Below are 23,319 nucleotides of genomic sequence, written 5' to 3' on the forward strand. Positions count from 1 at the left end.
TTTATGGCGTTCATAAACCAAAATGTTCGTCAATGGAGACGTTCGAAAACCGAGGTACCACTGTACTTCCTGACATGTTCCATGAGGCCAGAGGCCAGCATCACCCTGACAGCCAACCAAAGGCGTTACAAGGAAGCTATTGACCAATTAGCGCTCATGAACACAGATGCAAAAATCCTCAACAAAATATTAGCAAATCAAATCCCACCACAACCATGAGGGAATTATTCCAGGTGTGCAAGACTGGCTCAACATTTGAAAATCAATAAATGTAATCTATCACATCAACAGGCTAAACAAGAAGACTCACACGATCCTATCAATAGATGCACAAAAGCCCTCTGACAAAGTCCAACACCAATTTATGATCAAAATTCTCAGGAATATAGAAACAGAGGGCAAGGTGGCCGGTCAGCTCAGTTGGTTAGAGTGCGGTGCTAATAACACCAAGGTTGCCAGTTCGATCCCCGCATGGGCCACTGTGAGCTGTGCGCTTCTTAATAAATAAGTAAGTAAATAAATAAAATTTATATAAATAGAGGGCAACTTCCTTAACTCGATCAAGAAAAATCTAGGACAAACCTACAGCTAAAGTCATACTTGATGAGATGCTCAGAGTTTTCACACTAATACGCTCTTCAGTAGGTGAATGGACATAGCGTGATGCATCCAGACAGTGAAATGTTATTCAGCACTAAAAAGAAATGAGCCACGAAGCCATGAACAGACACGGGGAACCTTAAGTGCATATTATTACTAAGTGAAAGAAGTCCATCTGAGAAGGCGTCCAGTTCTGCGACATTCTGGAAAAGGCAGAACTGCAGAGACAGTGGGAGGTCAGGGGTCGCCAGGGGACAGAGGGAGGGGTGAGGAGGAGGAGCACAGAGGGTGCTCAGGGCAGTGACACGCTCTGTATGACACTGTGACAGTGGGCACACGTCACCGTACATCTGTCCGAACCCATGGGAGGCACAGCACCAAGAGGGGCCCCTGGTGTAAAGTGTGGGCCCTGGGTGATGACGACGTGTGTGTCACTGTAGGTCCATCAGTTGTAACAGAGGCCCCACCTGGTGGGGACACTGACAGTGGGGGAGTCTGTGCCTGTGGGGGGCGGTGTAAGGAATAGAAAATATGAAGGTCTGCCTGGGAACATTTGGGGATGTAAACTCTCACAGTGGCTGGGGTACGTGCTTGACCTTGGAAGGAATGGCTACCCTCCCAAGTACCAGGAAAACAACAGAATGAGGAGCCTGGCCTTTGCCTTAGCGCAGCTGGGCCGAGCTCCGATACATCTAATCTCGTACCAAGGACTGGCCCGGCTCCTAGCCAGATCCGAGACCAGTTCCTTGTGTTGCTGAGACGTATGCTTATTGGCTCCTTGCCGGTGTTGTCAGTGAAGTCCTCAAAACCCCAGAAAGCCGAGGCGGGCGCAGCAGTAGTTGTTATTGTTCCCTGGCCGCCTCGGCTGCTGCAAGATATTCCGCCCGTGCTGATGACTCTACTTGACTAGGATTTTGCCCGTGCTGATGAAGGGCCAGTGCTGTTTCTATGACTCTAATTGACTGGGCCCTGGTGGTCTGATGATTTGCCTCCTTGCTTGTTAGTGGTATGATGATATATTCCCCTAATCTCTGTCTTGTCTTACTTACTTTCACTCTGTAATAAAACTCTTTAACCCCTTCATCCCGGCTTGTGGTGGTGTGACTTGTGTATCGGGCCTTGAAATTAAGTCTGTGCACAGCAATCGATAATACTTATCGATACAAATTGGCGTAGTCAGCAGGACACGCACGACCACCGAAACAAGGCCCCTGTTTAAAAAGAAAAGTGAGGTGACTTGTGTACCTTGTGATGTTCCCGGATGGGAAGATCCTCAGTTTGCTTCTCTGGCTAAGGAACGGGCAATAGGGATGGTTTAAGTGAAAACTGGGACGGCAAGTTACAGACTGCCGACCCCCCTCGGTTGCTCGAGGTATTGAGGACTGTTCCTGTAGAAAAGGGGGGAGGGGTATCGGTTGCCATAGCAAGGCGAGGATAGATTCTGCTTACTGCTTATCGCCGCATGTGTCAATGTGTTAATACCTTAATTGAAGAAAAATGTAATCTGCAAAAAGAATATTGATTCACAAGGCAGGATGGCCATGCTACAATGTCAGAACTATTGTCTAGGTGATCAGGCCTGTGGCTATCAAACGGCAGCTGAGAAAGCTGCTGTACGGTGTGCTCAATACAAATATAAGAAAAGGAGAGGTAGCGTGACTCCCCGTAAAGTGCACGCAGTGATTGCCTCGGCCAAGGCTGACTGGGACCCTGATAAATGGGACGGAGCTATTTGGGATGATACTGATGAGGTAGATTGGGGCGACGTGGAGGAGGAAGCCAGGAAACATGATGAGGAAAAACATCCCCCGGCTTTACAGGCTAAGCCTCTGCAGCATAGACAGGAGCGGATCTCTAATGGGCAGAGGGACTTTTTAGTAATTAATGAAGACTTCTCCCAACAAGAAATTAATGATATCTTATCCAAATTTTCCCAAAAATCGGGAGAGAAAGTGCTTGACTGGATGATTAGAATTGCTGATACTGGGTCAGGTGGCATTAATATAGATAGTGTGGATGCCCCTGCTTTATTACTATCTCTACAACCTTTGTTCAGACAGCCATCCGTGATCACCAACACGCGGGAGGTGCAATGACCACTTGATTAGCGCTAGCGGCCCGCGGATGTACAGCCCAATATGTACTGGCTGAGACACGGCCCTGGTACACCACAGGGATGGCACGCACTGTCTGAAGGGGGAGGCAATGAAAACTGCAGTCATGCTAGGACAGGCCGATCCCTATCTGACAGGCCCCATAACCGCCTACCATCGCAACCCAATTGTACGGACTGCCCCTCCTGCTTACAAGCACATAATGATGACTCTGCTATTAGCAGAGACTGGGCAACCAGTCGAGCAAATCTTAGAAATGATGTCAGAAGGAGGAGATATGGGAGAATGGAATAAGGAAAAGCAAAATGCCACTGACAATAGAGGAAAGCCCAATAATTTTGGTGGACCCAGCAACAGCAATCGGGTCCCCGAAAAGAAATGTTTCAAGCCTTATTAAAGGCCGGGATGAGCCTGGACAAACTGGATGGCATTTCTACTAAAGATATGTGGCAGCTGTACAAGTACAAAGTAAAGCGAGCCAACCGGGTAGAAGTCCAACAGGCTGAGACTGAATCCATTCCTCATGTGGTTCCTTCCCCCCTCTGCCCCACCTGCTGGGGCACCTGCTGGAATCTATCCCTTTGAGGATTTGAGTAAATTTGAATAGGATGGAGGCCAAGCTTCGGGTATCCCACAAATTAAGGAAATACACCGATGGGACTACCGCCTGCATGTACAAATAACACTACGTTGGCAAAATGGGTCCACTACAGTGGCTAATGCACTTGTGGATACTGGAGCAGAGGCCTCTTTAATTTATGGGAACCCAGCCAAATTTAAAGGAACCCCAGTTACTATTTCAGGTCTTGGTGGCCATGAAATTCCAGCTAAACAAATTAAGGTGATAATGAGCATTGGCGATTTGCCCCGCTGAGAACATTCGGTGGTAGTGGTCCCTCTTCCTGAGTATATAATTGGCATTGATATTTTATGGGGACTGTCCCTTAAGCTACAAGACGGGACTTATCACTTTGCAACCAGAGCTTTGCAAATGCATTCTGTTACAGTAGGCAAATCACTCATTGACCCCATTCATCTCCCTGAGCCCACAAAGATTATCACGAGCAAACAATATCGTATCCTGGGTGGGCATAATGAAATAACTCAAACCATTAAAGACTATGTTAATGCTGGTGTAATAATTCCAACTACTTCAGCTTGGAACAATCCAATCTGGCCAGTAAGGAAGTCAGATGGGTCTTGGAGATGACAGTACATTATAGGGAGCTGAACAAGTCACTCCCCCACTGACTGCTGCCGTACCGGACACTATCACTTTGATTGAGCGTATTCAGTCTCATCCCCGTACTTTGTATGCTGCTATTGATCTGGCTAATGCTTTCTTTACTATTCCCATTGATCCATCCCAACGGGAACAATTTGCCTTCAGCTGGCAGGGGCGTCAATATACCTTTACTAGGTTGCCCTGAGGCTATAAACATAGCCCTACCATTTGCCATCGCCTGGTTGCTGAACATTTGGATGATTGTAACATTCTCCACCCCTCAGTTTTAATCACTCATTACATAGATGATATCCTAATCCAAGCTTCCACTGAAGATTCTGTAAGATATTGTTTAGAACAAATTGTAGAACATTTGAAAAAGAAAGGTTGGGAAATTAACCCCGACAAAATCCAGGGGCCAGCCCAGGAAGTCAAGTTCTTAGGAATACATTGGAATTTTGGGCATATGGCCGTCCTTCTAAAAGCCCGGCAGAAAATTTTAGACTTTGCAACACCCCAGAATAAGAAGGAGGCCCAAAAATTTATAGGCCTGTTTGGCTATTGGAGAAATCATATTCCTCATTTAGATCAGATTTTACAAACTCTGTATAGAGTTACTAGGAAAAAATATGAATTTGACTAGGGAGCTGAGCAGGATAAGGCATTTGAAGCAGCAAAAGCTGCAATCCAAGCAGCCTTAGATCTCTGGCCAATAAGAGAGGGACCCTTAGAATTAATGGTTACTGAGGACGCCGGGTATGCTAACTGGAGCTTATGGCAAAAGCAGGACGCCAAGCGCGTCCCTCTAGGGTTTTGGGCACGAAAATTACCAGAGGCTGGACAGAGTTATACTCCCTTTGAACAAGTTACTCGCTGCTTACTGGGCACTAACTAAAACTGAACAGTTAACAGTGGGACATGAGGTGGCCTTAGGGCCCCAAATTCCTATTATGCAGTGGAGTATGAGTGACCCAGTGTCCCATAAGATTGGACATGCCCAAGAGGCCAGTATTATTAAACGGAAATGGTATATACAAAATAGAGCCAAAACAGGCCCAGCTGGAATATTATCTCTCCCTGAGTTAGTTATTGAAGCCCCAATTACCAATGATGATTTCCAACCAATAGCCATTGAAAGAACTGAATCTCCTGTAGTATATAACCTGCATATAATTCCCTTTCTGCCGAACAAGAGGCATGCCTGGCTTACTGATGCCTCTGCCAAATATATCGGCAATGCTCGGCACTGGAAGGCTGTAGCCTATAACCCTGTCACCAAAATGGTGTTAGAGACTAGTGGGGAAGGGAAAAGTAGTCAGTTTGCTGAGCTGCAAGCCGCTTGTCAAGCTATAAACTTTAAAAAGGATGGACAGTGCCACATGTTCACTGACTCTTGGGCTGTGGCCAAAGGTCTGAGCACCTGGATGCCTAGATGGGAAAAGGACCGTTGGAAAATCGATGACAGGAGTTATGGGGTGCTGCTATATGGAAAGAAATTTGGGAAATTGCAAAGCCCACTAACCTCTCTGTGTTTCACGTAGATGCACATGCTAAGAAACCTCGGTGGAACGTGAGTATAATGCTGATATCTATATCGCCTCACAGCAATTGCTGAAGTAGAGTGTTCCACTCGTATAAGTGAAGAAACTCTGGCACTTGCCCGATGGATCCACCAAAAGACAGGACACGCTGGTTCCGCTGCTATGCACAGGTGGGCACAGGACAGAGGGATAAGTGTTCCTATGTGTGATTTAAAGAGCACTAAGGAACGATGCCCCACTTGCCAATTGGATGAAAAACGCCCTTTACCAAAAATAGTCACTGGAGAATTATTGCGGGGGCAGGCTCCAGCTCAAATTTGGCAAATTGATTATATTGGGCCCTTTCCCCCTCCAAAGGGTGTCGTTATATTTGTACCTGTGTAGACACTTATTCGGGAGTTCTGATTGCCTGTGCATACAAGCGTGCCACGCAGACTCTTGCTATTCTTACCCTACATTATGGAAACACCTCTACAAATTCAAAGTGATAATGGGTCCCATTTTAAAGGTAAAGAGATTACTGACTATTGTGAGAAAAACAACGTTCAGTAGATCTATCATATTCCCCATTATCCACAAGCAGCTGGTTTAATAGAGCGCATGAATGGTTGTTAAAAGAAAAATTACGCAGAATGGGCTCCATTGCTGGGCTCCATTCGTATTACAAGTGGAAAGATCATCGTTTTACAGCCCTGCAGCAACTCAATAATCACGCTCTCAGTACAGGAGGTACTCCCTTATCTAGAATGATGACTCCCAATTTGCAAATACGAAGATCCATACTTTCCCAGCACTGCACTGGTGGGCAGTCCACCCCAATGCCCAAGCCCCATATGTGGACACTACTGCATCTGCAGGGCGTGATTTACATAATGTGGAAGAAATCTGGCCAGAGCCTAATACTAGCCAAACAGTCCCCACTGGAATTGGAATTCAAACTCCTAAGGGTTCTATGGTCAGATCGCTGCCAGGGCCAGCCTGGCACGGAAGGGAGTCCAAATCATGGCTGGAGCCACTGATGCAGACTATGTGGGAGAAATAAAGATGTTACTGCTTAATGTCTCAGAAGGAACCTTGCACTTTCTCCCAGGCACCAGGATCGCTCAGATATTGATCACTCCATGTGCCTCCACTGACTTTGGGAGAAGTTAGATCCTCCTCCTAATGCCACCACACGATACGGAGGCTTTGGCTCAACAGATTATGCGGCTGGTACCAAAGTTTGGGCCAGAAAACACACCACTGACCCTCTGAGGGCCGGGGCGGTCATAGCCCAAGGACACAACAATGTAGTAGCTGTCATGTTCCCTGGGCAAGATCAACCTGAAATGTATCCAACTAACCAACTGTTTTTACGAAATTAGCTCCTGATTTATGGCGGCCTAGTCTGGGCCTGTTTCTGGTTGAAGCGTGGACCCCGGCACACCTGTGCAGCTCCTCCGTCACACAAGCCCAATCACATTCCATTGGAGATGGCGGAATGGAACTATCCCGCGCACACAAGATAACTACACCTGCAAAGAAAACCAACCATGTATTATAGCTAATGGAACTGTAAGAGCCACAAACCTCACCAGATGGACAGGAGATAACAACCCGTATCGTTTTGTCTTCTCTGGACCTCCACCCACTAATATAACTATTACTGCACATGTAAATAAGTCATGGTGGCAACAAAATTCCACTGATTTTTACAAAAGACCGGGATTAAATTGGAAACAACCCCACCAATGGGTTAATATAACAACAGGCCACCCGGCTGCCTATAACTGTATTTTTTCTGTACAGACTTCTCAATTTATCCTTTGTAGTAATGCAACCCCAATTGAAAATCGAACCATATGGGGAGATTTTCTCTGGCTTTCTGTTGCTCGGCCTCGAAATAACACTCCCCAACTTGTACGTGTACCCCGTACCTGTAGTAATGTTTCTGTTGCCGCTAGAAAACACCTAATCCATTTCCACATTTCATTTCCTGAGTTGCCTGATTATAACCGGCGCCACCGAGCCTGGTATGATACCCTTCTGGGTGGCCTCGGTTCTGGATTTGGTATTGCCAATTCAATAGACCTAGAAGACTAGGCCAGCCGTCTTCGGCAGACCGGCTCAGATACAGCTGAGGCAGTCACCCTGAATGCACAATGGTTACCCACTACTATTACACCCCATTCTAATACCTTAAAATACCAACAATAAATGTTACAAATTTTCAAAACTACTAATATAGATATCTACATGGTGGAACTTAACATTAGCAAGTTGTTTGATTGGACTAGATGCTCCCTACAAGCGTTATATACCTTAATCCAAAAAGAAGCACAGCGCATACTAACAGAAGGAGACTCCTACATGTGGAGATCTATGTTCCCCATTCCAAAGGATGCTTGGATAGCAAACGTCAAGCCCAATGTTACGTGCACCTCTAGATGGTGTAGCGGCACTGTAACTTGTTACATACCCGTAATAACTAACCTGCTATGCTCTTTTCATGTTCTGCCCATTATCAAGGGTAATTATTTTTTATAGCCACGCATTGAAGGCACCTATATAGATAATAATAATAATAGTACTTATAAGCTTATAGATTGTATATCTACAGATAAAGGCTTTGCGTGTAATGGTTCATTTCGAATGATGGAACCCTGTTTACTATCTCATTCTGGTAATCTATGTACTCTAACGATTTTTCCCATAGCCAATTTCTCTGTCCTATATGAAATAGAGCCACAGCATATATGCCTTGCTAGCTCTAATGCTGCCGAACTAGCCGCCATGGGATTACCCTCCCCTTTCCCGGGATGTCTGCGGCATCTCGAGTTGCTCCACTGGAACGGGGATGTATTCTACTTAACGCCCGATCTAGAGGCTGATGTATCCCTTGCTTGGATCCCCCGGCGGCTACAGCCCCCTGCTACCTGTATACCCTTGTCCTTGGCTCGGATATTACAGAACTCTCAACTCTTGCAAAGCCACCTAGATCGTAATGCCCAGTCCCTCGCTGAACATCGGGTTATCACTACCATTATCAGTAATAAATCGAAGGGCCTCTCACATATTATAACCCAGGACTCCAATCATCATTGGTATGATTTTCTATTCACCAGCACAACTGCGCATAAGTGTGTTAATGCAATATTTACTCCCCTATTAATTATTGTGAGCATTTTACTGTTATTATGTGTATGCAACTGTTGGATGTACTGTCACGTACAAAAAGTTCACACTGCATTCATGTTTCAAAACCGCTATGTAAACTATGCTTATGCCCCCACACAGCCCTAGGGCCGAATTGTAAGGAATAGAAAATATGAAGGCCTGCCTGGGAACATTTGGGGATGTAAACTCTCACAGTGGCTGGGGTACGTGCTTGGCCTTGGAAGGAATGGCTACCCTCCCAAGGACCAGGAAAACAACAGAATGAGGAGCCTGGCCTTCACCTTAGCGCAGCTGGGCCGAGCTCCGATACATCTAATCTCGTACCAAGGACTGGCCCGGCTCCCAGCCAGATCCGAGACCAGTTCCTTGTGTTGCTGAGATGTATGCTTATTGGCTCCTTGCCGCTGTTGTCAGTGAAGTCCTCAAAACCCCAGAAAAACCGAGGCAGGCACGGTTGTTCCCCGGGCCGGCCGCCTCGGCTGCTGCAAGATATTCCACCCGTGCTGATGACTTTACTTGACTGGGATTTCACCCGTGCTGATGAAAGGCCGGTGATGTTTACTGCGCATGATGTTTCCCCCGTGTTGATGAAGGGCCGGTGCTGTTTCTACGACGCTAATTGACTGGGCCCTGGTGGTCTGATGATTTGCCTCCTCGCTTGTTAGTGGTATGATGATATATTCCCCTAATCTCTGTCTTGTCTTACTTACTTTCACTCTGTAATAAAACTCTTTAACCCCTTCATCCTGGCTTGTGGTGGTGTGACTTTGTATCGGGCCTTGAAATTAAGTCTGTGCACAGCAATCAATAATACTTAGCGATACGGGGGGGGGGGGTGTCAGGGTGTATTCGGGAAATCTCTGTACTTTCCCGTCAATTTTGCTGTGAACTTAAGACTGCTCTAAAAAAAATAGTCTATAAAACCCAAAAAAAGAGCTATGAGGGGAAGTCTTGCAGGAAAAGGAAGTCAAGGACGGGCAGAGTCTGCCCAGTGGTGGGGGTCGGCGAGGGGACCCCAACCCATCAGTGAGCCTCAGGGCTCCCAGCACCCACTGGCAGGTTCGTCTGGCCCATCACCCTCAGGGCTGCCACCTGGCCCTGGGTACACGGATGAAGCTGGTGCCTCTCTCCGGGAGCTCACCGGACACCCCCTACCTGCCATGGGTGTAATTACAGACAATGAGCTCACAGCAGCAGCTCAGGGGGCCCCTCCTCGGCCAGGGAGCACAGGAAGCCCTCTGCAGCTTGACACTGAAGCAAGGCGCCAGGAGCGAGGGGGCTGGGCTTTCCAGTTGGAAGGATAGGCGGGGTGGTGAAAAGGTGCCCGTGAAGGGGACCAGATGGGGGAAGGGAAGGTGCGAGGGATCTGGGGTCCAGGAGGGCTTCTGGAAGATGACAGCTCCTGCCCCTGGTGGAGGTGGCAAGGGAGGCTCATGGAGGCCACCCACCCTCCCCCCGCCAGGTGGGTCAACCTGGGAGCCTATGCCTGACTGCAGAGGACAGCTCTGCGGCGCCGCTCGTGGTGGCAGGGCCTGAGCCACAGGCTTGCACCACGGCCTGGAGTCCTGCTCCAGGAACCTCCAGGGACAGGCTGCCCGGGCTCGGCTGCAGCTCCGAGCCCATCACTCACCGCCATGCTGCCCCACGCCCCGCTGTCTTTGAACTTCCTGGCCACTCCCGCTGGGCCTCTGCACTGGCCACTCCTGTCTGGAACGTTTTGCACACACAGCCCCCTGCCTACTCTGCCTCTCGTCCTCGCTCAGATGGTGCCTTGCCCCCGCCCTGACCACCAGCTCCACCCGCTCTCCTTCCCAGCGTGTCCCCCACTGTCCATCGGCTCCATGGCCGACCTGCTCGTGTGTGCTGCATGAGTGCAGCTCATGTCGCCGGTGTCCCCTGGCTCTGGGCATGCAGTCAACGCTCAATTATTGTCAAATGAATAAATGACTGAATTTGTGTTCAGGCTGCTGGGGCCTCTTCAGGCTCCAACGTTTCAGATTACAGGGCCGGTCTTTCTGCCTGACCTGAACCCCAGGTTGGCCTTATGACAGAGACAGTCAGGGACCCACCTCCGAAGGGAGACACAAGGGTTACGTGGGCAGATACGAGTGCCGAGGGGCTCACGTGTGTCGGCTGTGCCATGGACCTTAGGGGGAACGCATGGGACAGGTGACAGCAGAGTGCCAAGCAGTGACACACAGATGCTACCCCTCCCTCCCTTTCTGTTCCCCTGCCTTTGGCCGGCTCACGGCGGTGAATTAGTGCGAGTGGTGACAGCCAGCCAGCCGCTGTTCCCCGAGCGCAGGCTCCACTTCCCTCCTGCCCCACACCACTTGCCATCGCCCGAGCCCGGGGGTGGCCAAGTGGGTGGAGGGGAGCTGGTGCTGCCCCACACACGGCTCAGTTCTGAGAGTGCTGTGGCTCTCGGTGGCCACTCACGGCCACTGCACCACACGCTCCTGCATGGCCATGCCCCTGGCATTTCCCAGAGACAATCACACACACTGATTCCAGATGAGCCGTGGATCTGAATGTGAAGGCACAACGGATGACACAGATGAGACGACGACGCGGAAAATGCCTTTGTGACCCGACGGGGGGAAACGTGTTCAACAGAACGACAAACACAAACCGGAAAGAGGGCAAACGAGCTGACATAAAACTAGCACTCTGCTCATCAGGAAAACGCTGCGAATGACGACGGGAGAGAACATGTGACCCACTTAACTGACGAAGGATGTGGAACAAGAACACACGTGACGCCAAACCCCGAGTGAGACAGGAAGACACGCGAGGGGCACGCCTGGCTCAGGGCCACCTCACCACCGAGGATCACCAAAGGCCAAAAAAGTCCGCGAAGGTGACCGGCCTCCGCGGGCATCAGGGACAAGACAGAAAAAAACACGGGGAACACCACCCACCCACTGGGGTTGGGGGATGACACAGATGGCCTGTCAGCGCCCAGCGCCAGCGCCCAGCAGGCTGGGGACAGCTGGACACTCGCACACATGCGCACGGACACAGGAAGGCTGCCTGGTGTCCTCCACCAAAGCTGCACACCCCAAAACAAGCAGCAAGATGCCATCGGGGTGCAGTGCAGAACACGGGCCTGCCCAGGGAGAAGCCCGCTTGGAGGTCTCCCATAATGGGGAGCCACACAGCGGGGGCTCCCTGAGATGCACCATGGCCTGTGCACGCGGCTCTGGATCCGAGCGGAGGCCCCAGGGGTGCCCTCACAGTGTGAACACTCACTGCGGTGCACACTTGTGATCAGTGCTCCCTTCCACATGTACGCACAAGTGCATATGTAACAATGTTTTAATCAACGAGTTTCTTAGGAAGGAGTCTTTACCTTCAGTCTCCTGACCTCCGCTGGGCCCTGCGAGGGCAGGGACAGGCCTGTCAAGGTGGCTCTTGCTTGTGGGGCCCCGCTGTGGTGCGACACAGGCCGGCCACCAGAGAATGCAGCTCCCGTGGAGGAAGGCCTGGAATGTCTGAGGCCGACAGGTGCAGGGGAACTGAAGGCCGGGGTGAACTCGGGGTCGGCCATCACACCTGGGACACCAGCAGAAGCGTGCCCATTGCTTGGGGTCCCCAAGGGGTGGAGTGGGGGCACCCATCTCCATGCCCTGTGCCCCGGCCAGCACCGACACCGTGCACACTCAGCAGCCCAGCTGCATCCACCCAATGAAGCACCGACATTGCGCGTCCAGACAGATTGGGAGGGAGTGTGTTCCAGGGGGTGATGCCTGCTCACACGCAGGGGTTGCCCCGAAAGCCTCGGGAACAGAAACCATACACAGAGGTGAACATGGCAGAAGTTACTGCTCCTGCTCTACGCCCCGTGTGAGTCGCCATTCATGGCCTGGGACCAACCCGACAGTCACCACCCAGCAGGTCAACCACGCAGGCCGAGCGCCTGCGACTTCCCTTCCTTCCTGGGATTTAGAGAACTGAGATTAATTTCAGAAACCTCATTTACATTCCTCATCTGCCAGAGTCAGACCCGAAATGCAGCTGTCAGTGTCCATTTTCAAAAGGAGTTTATTGTTGGCCAAAGGGACGGCCTGATACCGAAAGCCCCACGATGTTTTAATTAGTATGTGTTTACTTCAGATTAGAGGCTCTTTCACTGTGAATAAGCATGTTCCTGGTTTCTGGTGACTACATTTACACACTGCAAATTACCTTCCCTTCCAAACACTAAGATTACAGAATCACCTCTCTACCTGATACTTTTCCTGAGAACGCTGAACCCTGATCTTAATTTCCAGGCTACACTGGGATCAAGTTGCTTGTACATCCCAAAGGCTGAGAGAAGTGCCAGCCACCGCTCAGCCCACGAGGAGGGAAGGGGAGCTGAGTGGAGGGCGACACTGACACCCGCTTGCCCAAGCCCAAGCGCGCCACCAGCGCTCAGGTAGGAAACACCCACAGACTGAAACAGAGAAATAAACTCCTGCGTGTTCAGGGCGGACGGGCCAACAGGCCACCAGCTGGCCTGGGGGACGAGGCGGCGCGCACGGCCGGGCGGCGTCACTTCCGGGCGAGCTCCAGCACCTTGGCCACCATGGCCCCGATGCCATCGTGGATGTGGTGCAGCTTGGTCTCGCACATGAAGGCCGGGGTGGTGACCACCTTGTTCTTCTGGTCCACATGCGCTTCGTGACACAAGTTAGGGAACGCATCAGCCAGCAAGCACGCGCTGGCCCCAGTGTGACTGGGGACGTTCTTCCCAGTGGATCTCAGCCCCCCTTTCTGCACCATCTGCGCTACAGAACCAGCTGAGAACGTGGTCGGCACGTGCTCAAGAGGAAGCAGCCACTCACCATCTCTGCCAACAGGGCTGGCTTTGTGACACGCTGTCCAGCAGCGTGCCACATGGGACCCCGTGACGACCCTGAAGGCAGAAGCAGCTCCTGTTTTTCATTTAGATCAAGAAACTGACACTAAGAGAGCTCGTCCACACGGTCCAGCTGGGACCCACCTCAACGCAGCCTGAGCTCCTGCCCTGGGTCACACAGACCCTGGGAGGTGACAAAACTGGCCTCACCTCCATCTGTTCTCCATGGGGGAAGGGAACACATACACCTGAGACTGACGACAGAGCCACCTTCAGCACACAGACGCCCAAAGGGTGACGCGGTCATCTCTAGGACACCGTGCTGTGCCATTCCACTGACGTGGGGACCCTCCAGGCTTCGGGCGCTGTGCCTATCACACGTGTCAGCGGATACCCCCCGAGCCCCACAGTGCAGTTCTAGTTAACGGTTCTGTCTGCCTGAGGTGTCCCAAAGGCCAGAGGGCCCCCACCCCACGCCAGCCCGGCAGGAAAGGATATTGTCACACCCTTCACACAGTGCTTGGCGCCCAGCGCTTTGATGGCCTCTGCGGTCCCAGCATATGGCCACTTGCCACCTTCCTCCTGCTCATGGCCCACGGTGACCTCCACGCCACGGAGCACTTTGGCCGCGAGGACGGGGGCGATGCAGCACAAGCTGAAAGGGGAAGAACACGGTTAGCTCAGGACCGTGAGGGTGGACACCAGGCCAGGTGCGCAGCGGGGCAGCTTCCACCGGCCCTGAGGGGACCCTGTCCCCCGAACCTGGGCCACACACGGAGATGTGACCCACGAAGTCTGGGAAAGCCACTTGTGACCTGACCCTCAGATCGCTCCCCATGTGCTGGCATCTCTGGGCACCAGGGGGCGGGGCAGGGCAGCTGGTGGAGAGGTGGCCATTTGGATGACAGCTGAGTCTCAGCTGCCCGATGTGCGCCAGGCCTCTCAACCTGCTGTCCAGGGGCACAGAGGCCACTCCCAGAGAAGGCAACAGATGGCGGCGGCTGTCTCAGGCCCGAGATTTGAGGTGGTTTGTCACACAGCAGCAGGTCAGCACGGTGTGCTGACGGGCTGTGACCAGGGGCAGGCAGAGGCCCGGGATGCAGTTCCACCAGCAGCTCGTCTGGCCTGTGTGTGGAGGTGAGTGGATGCCCGGCAGCCCTGCCCTGCACTAGGGGAGCCAAGGTTCCCTCTCTGAGCAGAGCACCAAGCCCCATGACCCCCATGGGCAGGCCGTTCCCAGAGGGGCCCGTGCCAGGCTCTGCTCTTCCTCAGCGGCTCCCGACAGCAGCGCCTGAGCCCAGCTGCTCAGCCCAGAGAGCACGGGGGACGTCGGCACAGAAGCTCCAGCTGGCCACCCCACCATGCGCTGTCAGGGTCTGCTGTCCCCGCCTGGCGTCCATCCCCCTTCTCTCGTGTCTGCGTTTACTGCTGACCCTGAAGGCCCTGGGCTGACACAGCTGCAATAAGCCAGGAGAAACGCTGCCATACTCCCTCAGTGTCACAACAACAACTACACAACTTGTGTTTAGAAACCTGAGAGCAACTTTCCCTCAGCCACCAAACAGGCAGGAAGCGGCAGTGGCGTCTGGCACTGTCGGGGTTCAAAGGCACCCAGAAGCCTGGAGGGAGGGCCTGGAGGCCCTCGTTGGTTATTTGTGCAGCCACCTACCTAGGTCTGTGCCCCACACAGAAGCCCCTGCCCTGAGGGTCGGGGGCACACCCCTCGCCACTCCCCTGCACACTTCCCACAAGCAGGCAGAGGTGACTAGGGGAGAAGCTGGAATCTCAGGCAGGAAATTCTCCTCTGAGGTGCCAGCCGGCCGGAAAGGGTGACTGGCACGGCCAGGACAATGCCATCGCTTTTGGGAAGAGAAAGCCAAGGAAGGTGGCAGGAGGGACGAGGGAGCTTTGGATGTCACCGTCCCTGCCCACCCTGACCACTGGGGGCGACACGGGCCTCAGTTCTGTGGACCCCAATTCAGCTGAGAGGCCTGTTTAAGCGACAGCAGGTGTCCCAGCCAGGGGGCCAACCTGCTCAGCTTTTGTCCTGTCTGTTGTCCTTCTGGACCAGTCACAGGAAAGGGGCCACTGCCTCGGACACTTGCCACATAACTGTGGCTGCTCCAGGGACAGTGGCCCAGGAGGGACATGCAGCGTGGCCACTGCCCTCCACACAGTCCCCCGGCCGGGAGGACCCGGCAGGAGACCGCTCCCAGGACGGCAACTGGACAGGCCGCAGGTGAGTGACGACAGGTCTGAGATGCTGCCCATTGGCAGGGAGTGTGCTCTGCAGCCTGCCTCCCGCCCGGACGGAGGGTATTTGCCAGTAACACGGCAGCACGCAGTTCCCAGGAAGGAGCCTCAAGGCTCGTGGGCTCGGACGTCTGATGAGATCAGGTCTGACCACGGGGTCCCCATCGCAGGTCTCGGAGGCCCTCTCCTGGTTGCAGGTGTGACCAACCTTGCCCATCTGCCAGGACCAAGGACCATGGGCTGTGACATGAGCAATGGCTATGCCAACGAGCTTCAGGGTACAGAGAAGTGAGGGGACCCTAGCGTGCAGCTGGCCTCAGGATCCAGACCTTGGGCCATGACATGTGACCCACGTGCAACTCCATGAGGAAACGGGGCCGCCAGAGCGACACACAACAGGGGTGGTAGTTGCAGCAGCTACAGGGCTGCTGAGTGAGCATGGGAAGGTGGAGGCAGGGCGAGGGGTGCTGGTAAAGGTTGGGGGTCCGGGAAGGACTGACTGGGGAACCTTCTAGAAGCTGACAATCCCCTCTCCTTCCTGTTAAGTCATCACGAAAAATTACCATAACCACATGACCACAGAACTTTGAGCTGGAAGGCACCTGTGAAATTGCGTGAAACCCCCTCAGTTAAAATGAAGGGGCTGAAAATTTTCAAGACAAAACAGCGCAGAGCGGCAGCTCCCGGCTTGGAGCCACAAGCCACCGGCCATGGACTCCAGCCTCTCACCTTGTCCCACGGCCGGTCGGGCCCAAGCGAGGCCCAGTCTCACTTACCCGATGGGCTTCCCCGCCTTGTGGAACTCCTTCAGGACGCGCTCCACGTCTTTGTTGACTTTGCAGTCTTTCCCGTCCACGGCAAAAGTGCTCCTACAGCAAGAAGAGGCTTCCTGACATCCCAGTCGATGGGCAGCTCCCCCCGCCCCCTGCCAGGGACCTTACGGGTGGTCCCATCAACTGCCCAGAACCTGATGTAATTGGCACGTGTGTGTTCACGCATGTGTACATGGCTTCTCATAGAATTATGTTTCTCTGTTTCTTTGAAAGAGAAAGAAGCACACAAAGGAGACCCCAGTGCAAACCAAGGCCATAGGCTCAGGCCGCGAGCCACACCCACGTGCTCCCAGCTCGGACACCAAGGAACAGGACATGCAATTGGCCTAAGACCCGTGACAGACGCTGCACTACACAAACAAAGGAAAGAAATGCAAACAAGACATCATCTTTCCCAGCAGAGCAAGAGCGGCTGAGGAGTCCGGAATGGTCTCCCCACCCAGTCTGCGGACACGCCTGCCTCCACCCTCTGGAAGGCAGCTAGGTGAGACCCAGCAAATCTCAAGGCTCACCCCCTCTGCCAGGAGCTGTGCTGCGGGCTCCCCCCGCCACCCGTCATGGGTCCCACTCCTCCACCCAGGGCCCTTGCACGGCGCTGGCACAAAGGGCCAGGAAGCGTCTGGAGGTGACGGACGTTCACTATCCTGCCGTGATGCTATCAGTGTGTTCACACATCAAAATGGACGACTTTCCACTTTCAGCACGTGTTCGCCAACTATACGTCCGAAAGCTGAGACAAAGGAGAGGGCTGGCAATCACGTGCCCATCAGCGCTGGGTCGTCCACCCAGTGGGACCGTGAGCAGCTGTTAGACAATGACACGCCACACTGGTGAGTGTGAAGTAAGAAAGGACAACGTGCAGATCAGGGGGCTTAAGCGGCTACTGTCTGGGTCAATTTGTAAAACACCAAATACATGAATCTCACACAAAAGCTGGTAACAGTGCCAGCGAGGGAGCAGGGGTCCCAAGTAGGAGGAACGGGGAGACTCCCATCACTGCCACGTGCGTGCACGGCCCCCTAACGGCCCAGCAGCCACCGGACACCACAGACATGGGAACTGGCCTTTCTTCTGGAAAGGTCGCGAGGGATGGGCTATGACCAGGGGCCGCAGCTTCCCCCAGATGTGCGTGGCGGCCCGGGGCACCGCGTGTCCTCCAGAGCTGACACGGACGCACCAACAACTGGCGCCCCTCCTGTCTGAGCCCCTAACGGGGACACAACCCAACAAATCCTCAAACGCCCTCACCCCAGGGGAGCTGCTGACAGTCAGGTCTGTGAATCCAGCTCATCCTTCCAAGAAAGAAACCGTGGTCATGCCAGAAATGAAAGCCCAGTTGACACGGACCGTTCTCTGCCATCTCCGCCAGGAGACTTGTGAAGGTGGCACTTGAAAGGCTGGTTTTCGGGATAGGCAGTGGATGTCAGGTGGGAGCAGGGCTCCCAGAGGCGTCAGGATACGGAGGGGCCGTGAGCAGTCAGACTTTAGGGAGCCTGCTGGCCGCTGACCCTCACTTCGGGGTGCAGGGTACCTGGACAGGCAGAGCCAACCAGGGGGTCACTGTGCCACTGCAGGGGGAATGAAAACAACCAAGCGGTCAACTGACCCCACAGGGTGAGCGGGGACGGTGGGTACAGGGACCCTGGCTGAGGCTGGAAGCCCACCAACCCCATCCCCTTGAATACGTGGGGCTTCTCATGGCCAGTGAGCGCAGGTAAGTGGCTCGGCTCTAAATCACACAATGTTCTCACATGACCCTCGGGCAGGCAGCTGGGAACGTGGGTCAGAAGGGGGAGGTTTGCTGATGAAACTCCTGGGGAGTACGGAACGGGGTGCAGAAGGGAGGAGACCACGAAGCGGCAGTGGGCACTTCCGACAGGGCTTGGAGAAGTCGCAGAGCACAGGGAGTGTCTAGGATGAGATGGGTACTGGACACCTGCGAAAGGTGTGAATAGCATCAGGTGTGAACAGCACCACGAGGAGCGAAGGGTGCGGGGCTGGGGTGGGGGGAGAGCCACACCCGCCTGGCCTGAGCGCAAAGGGGACAAAGGCATGAGGAACAACATGAGGAAGCAGATTCCTGAGCTGGAGCGCTGCCCAGAGCGGGGGCCTCAGTGGGGGTGGGGAGCACGGAGGCTGCAGCGCCCCCAGGATGGCCGAGGCAGCAAGAAGGCAAGCTTAGGGCTGGCTGCCTGCGGTCACAGCCAGGATTTTGTCACCAGAGAGGCCTGGGACAGAGGAACATTCTTATCTGCGACAAGGGGCTGATTTGCCAATCTGTTGTTTCCATCAAAACCCGTATAGTTGTCATGTGCCCTACACCGCGTGCTTATGCAGCCGTGACAGCTGTGTGGTGACCTGTCACTGCTGCAGCCCTGTGCCCACCACGGAGAGACGTGTTGGGACAGTGAGGCCGGCACAGTGTTTCCATGAAATGCACAGGAAGAAGAGACAGGAGTGACAGAAAGAGGCCTGAAACCCAAAGCACAGCACAGTGATGGCCTCCAGGGCTCCCATCCAGTTGCCATGGCAACAACCCAAAGGGCAAAGCAAGGAAGGGCTCCTTCCTCCAGTCAGGAGAGGTGACCGGAAAAGTAGTTTTCCATGCTGTGTGGCCTGTAGGAACACCTACAGGGACACGGTTGTGATGTGACGAGACCTAGCACGCTGTGGTTAGGTTGAGGGACCCACACCTGGGACAGCGGCCAGGTGCCAGGAGGGCTTAGAAAGGAGCAGAGGAAAACCCACATGTTGCTAAAATGCGACCAAAGCCTCACCCTACTAAGGTTCCCTGTCACAGCACTATGTGAATCGTTTGGACCTCAAGACCCCAGCAGTGGCCCATGTCACCACTTGGTCCCCATCTACCACAAAGCGCAAGGCTCCGAGCTCAAACACGCACAGGTTTTTGGCGGCTCCGAAGCCCCCAGGGAAGATGGCGGCGTCGTGGTTGGCGGCGCTGAGCTGGGCCAGGTCGGTGATCTTGCCGCGGGCAATCCTTGCCGACTCCGTCAGAACATTCCTGGAAAGAGCACAGAGAGACCAACAAGAGGTTCAGCGTGCAGGCGGGAGAACAGGCGGATGGAGCTCCCATGACAAGAGGAAAGGCCGGTGGGCGTGCTCACACGTGAATTTCAGGTCGACACCTAGGAAAGGCGACAGAGCTACAGGCGCCTACGTCTACGCTCAGAACCCTTTAGATGGGCACTTGGCAACCCACGCCAAGTCAGCTGGAGCCTCCCGCATCAGCTGGGACCACGAGGAAGACAGAAACCCCAAGTGCCTGAAGCAGACCGCTGTTGTGCGGGAGACCCTGCTCGCTGCGCCATTTGTCATGCGAGGCGGCCTGCGGGCTCTCTCTCTGGTCCCGCTCCCCACACAAGAACACAGGATATGGCTAGGCCAAAAAGGAACACCCACAGAGCCATAGGTAGGGGAGTCATACCACTATAGTCTCACTGGAGGCTGGATCCACACGACCTGCAACCTGCTGTCCGCTTCTCTGCCTGTCAACCGACCCCTGCCAACCGACTGACCAACCAACGCAGCCGTGGCAATTATATCAGGGGCTAATTGGCTAACTGGTTACAGCTGAGGGTCAATTAGCCACAGCTGATGACCATCTACTACCCAAGCCAGCACCTTTCCACATGAGGCCGAGAGCCTGGAAACTGCTCTCTGGGACTCTGTCCCCATACTGCATTCACGCGGGGACCAGCTGGACAGCAGGTAGAGGTGGGACAGTTAGGAAGCTGCTGTGCGGGGTGCATGGGGCACCCCAGAATCTGCACAGCAGGAGCTTCTGCCACCCTCAGCCAGGGTCCCAGGCAGAAAAAGAGACCACAGGGCCCTGACTGGGACCCTCAGCCCTGTGGTTTCTGCCCCTTGCCCACCAGGCACTGTCTGGGAACCACAGCCTCCAGGGGCCGGACAGGAAGGAGACAGGACAGAAGGGGGACGCAGGTCTCAGAGCACATGCGGCCTCAGCAACACAAAGGCCTCCGGGAGCTACTCAAAGATGTGTGGGGTGCAGACAGGTGAACGAGGGGACAGCCTATGTGAGGTGCACACCGTCAGTCACAGAGAAGGCATGGAGCTCATTCAGCAGGGATTCCTTTGTGCGGGTGAGAGATGGCAGGGGAGGCTCCGTGACTGGCAACACTAGTGCAGGCCAGTCTGGAGGCAGCGCCTGGAGATGGACGTGCATCTCAACCGACTCGCCTCAGCTGAAACAAGTCTGCTCGCAGGTTCTCAGGGAGCTGCAACCCACCCGTTCATGGCCACAAACACACACCTGCTTTCGCTCTCAGAAGGCTGCCCCTTGGTGTGGTCAATCACATGCATCTGAGGGATGTCAGGAGCGAAGATCTGGACCTCAGCGCCGCCGCGGCTCAGGTGCACCAGCGCCCTGCACAGGAGGAAATCAGACCAGGCTTTGAGACACGCCCAACCCAGCTTCACCTTTTAATGTGTTTTTAAAAACAAGACTTTAGCGGAATGCCAGGTGTGAATTCTATGTTAATATCCCACTTGCTTTGCAAAAATTTATGCTTGGCTTGCTAAAGACCCAAATGCTCACAACTGGAATTCATCGTCACTGAACTAGCGTCCAGAGACCAGCTGTTCCCCAAGGTCCCTTTACAAACCAGGCACAGGGAACAGTGGGACCAGCTGGTGTCACAACCTGGATGTGTGGGTTCCCAGGCTGCTTTGGGGTGTCTTCCTCCTTCAGGCCAACTGATGTGGGGCTCAAGGGCTTGTGGGGGGCTTTGGGTCCTGACAGTAAGTTCAAGTCCTGGTTTCCCCCACTCTGCTGTCATGGAGGTGGGGACAGGGAGACATTCAGGTCTCCCTGAGGGCTCCTGTGTGCCAGGAACGCAATAACTCACCAGCCTGTCCCAGACTCGGTGCTGTCACTGTCCCCCTTTCAGAGGTGGAGGCCCGAGATATGTAACCTGGCAGAGCTGGGACCACGCTGGTACCCCTGGGGCTCTGCTCCTCATAACCTCGCAGGGCCCCCCAGGGAGCTCCACCTGTGCTGGGAGGTTCCCACCTGTTCCCAGCTACTCCTTGCCTGCTGTGCTCTGGTCCCCCGACTCCCAGAGGAAACTCTGCTAGCCTCTGCCACCCACCAGCTCTGCACACTCTCAAGTTAAGTCTTCGTCAGCGCCAACACCAGCGCAGCGGGCACCTCCTAGGCAGACAGGCTCGCGGCCGCGCACAGCCGCCAGCCTCAGGCTCCCGCGTGCGCATGAGGCCAGGAGCTGGGGGCGGGGAGGGGCGCGATCCCCAACCCCCACCTAACTGTCCCCTGGAACTCACTCTGAACTTGACAGCCCCTGCCGGTCCTGATCACAGGAAACTTTTTAAATAAAATAAATCAAAACAGGAACTGCTCAGCAACAGCCGACAGGTTACATCAGCGACGGTCGGGCCGTCTACAGCCAAAGGCTCTTGGATGCAAACCCGCGCTGGCGCTGACGCAGCGGAAGGAAAGCTACGGTTTCAAAACCCACGCAGCAGCTCGCAGTGTTTGTAACCCGTGGGTGTTCCCAGCAGCAGCAGGGAGCCCTGCAGCGCCATCCCCGGGGACAGCACGCGCGGGGCGCTCACTGTGGCCTCCGTGTGTTTCACGGGGTGACTTTACACTCTGCTGGGCCCCCCTGCGTCCTGTCAGCCCCTCCGCCTTGTGACGGGAAAGGTTTCCCCAACCGGCGCGGCCCGCACACCCCCCGTCCCCCTCCCCGGGCGCCCGGCCGAGGCGCTTACGCTGAGGCCTCGTGGAGCTCCGTCCCGTCGTAGACCCCGCACCCGGACAGCACCTGCGGGAGGAACGCGGGTCACGGAGGCCCACCCGCTGGGGGTTGCCTCGGGCGGGGGGAGCGTGGGTGCTGCGGCTTCGGGGGTGCCCAGCCTCGGGGACCTCGCCCCAAAGCCCCGCGGTCGTCACTCACCAGCGCGACCTTGGCCCCAGGGCGCGGCGCGGAGCCGTGGAGGGCCGCGCGCGGGGAGGGCGCTGGTTTGTGGGGCAGGAGGGGCCTCAGGCCGGGGAGCGGCGCGAATGTGGAGGCCGCCGCCAGCCGGGGAGCCACCAGGGCCCTGACAGCTGCCATGGCCGCGCCGGACAGCAGGGTCAGAAGGTCACACAGCGGAAGAACCTCGCGCTGACCGAGCCGCTCGCGCCTGCGCAGTCACCCCGTTCCCGCCCAACTCCCGCTAGCGCCGGTGGGCGGGGCGGCGCCTGCGCAGTCGCCGGGCGGTGCTCGCCTGAGCCCGCGTGGCCTGGGTGGTTCGGGCTCTCGGGCCGCGCCGCTTCTGGGGCTGCCCTGCCGCTGGCCCGCGCTCTCGCTCCGGCGGGCTCTGGGTCGCGCCGCAGTGTCCCCCGCACCGCCGCAGGGGGCCGCTGGCCAAGCCACTGCGCTGAAACGGAGTCCGGGAAATAACGTCAGTGCCGTCTCACCCGAAAAGTGATTCTCGAACAGCGAAGAGCCGGCGTCAGACGTCCGCGCCTCCGAGCTGTCCATCTGTGTTCGCCTCGGGATCCGCGTGCGGTCCTCGCGTCGCTGCGGGTCGCCCTCCGCCTGCCGCGCCGTCACTCCGCCCACGTGGTCCCCTGGGCGTGCAGACCGCACGCGTGTCGCTGACACTGCCTGTCCTGGTGTCTCCTGTAAACTGCAGGCCCCCGAGGGGCTCCACCCGGACGGCGGCAGGGGGTGGCGCGTTTTTTCATCGAGAGCCCGTGAGGTCTGTTCTC

The 23,319-nt window shown here is 54.9% G+C and overlaps 1 protein-coding gene across 1 annotated transcript; it reads right to left on the reverse strand.

Moving 5' to 3' along the window:
• Positions 1 to 12,662: 12,662 nt before the first annotated feature.
• Positions 12,663 to 23,168, reverse strand: GATD3 (glutamine amidotransferase class 1 domain containing 3). The gene is made up of 7 exons (XM_019745767.2): positions 22,520 to 23,168; positions 22,335 to 22,387; positions 20,860 to 20,973; positions 19,468 to 19,587; positions 16,509 to 16,601; positions 13,978 to 14,134; positions 12,663 to 13,301 (listed from the first exon to the last, which is right to left on the reverse strand). Exons 1-7 carry the CDS (start codon positions 22,676 to 22,678, stop codon positions 13,173 to 13,175), a joined length of 825 nt encoding a protein of 274 aa, XP_019601326.2. The 5' UTR covers positions 22,679 to 23,168; the 3' UTR covers positions 12,663 to 13,172.
• Between the last annotated feature and the right edge of the window lie 151 nt (positions 23,169 to 23,319).

Source organism: Rhinolophus sinicus, linkage group LG01 (genome assembly GCF_036562045.2).
Source record: "Rhinolophus sinicus isolate RSC01 linkage group LG01, ASM3656204v1, whole genome shotgun sequence".
NCBI lineage: Eukaryota > Metazoa > Chordata > Mammalia > Chiroptera > Rhinolophidae > Rhinolophus > Rhinolophus sinicus.

Coding starts and splice junctions, on each gene's coding strand:
- GATD3 (XM_019745767.2), bottom strand. CDS start 22,678: ATGGCAGCTGTCAGGGCCCTGGTGGCTCCCCGGCTGGCGGCGGCCTCC. Junction 20,974..22,334: donor GAGCTCCACGAGGCCTCAGC/GTAAGCGCCTCG, acceptor CCTCCTGTGCAG/GGCGCTGGTGCACCTGAGCC. Junction 14,135..16,508: donor AAGGCGGGGAAGCCCATCGG/GTAAGTGAGACT, acceptor TTCCCCTTTCAG/CTTGTGCTGCATCGCCCCCG.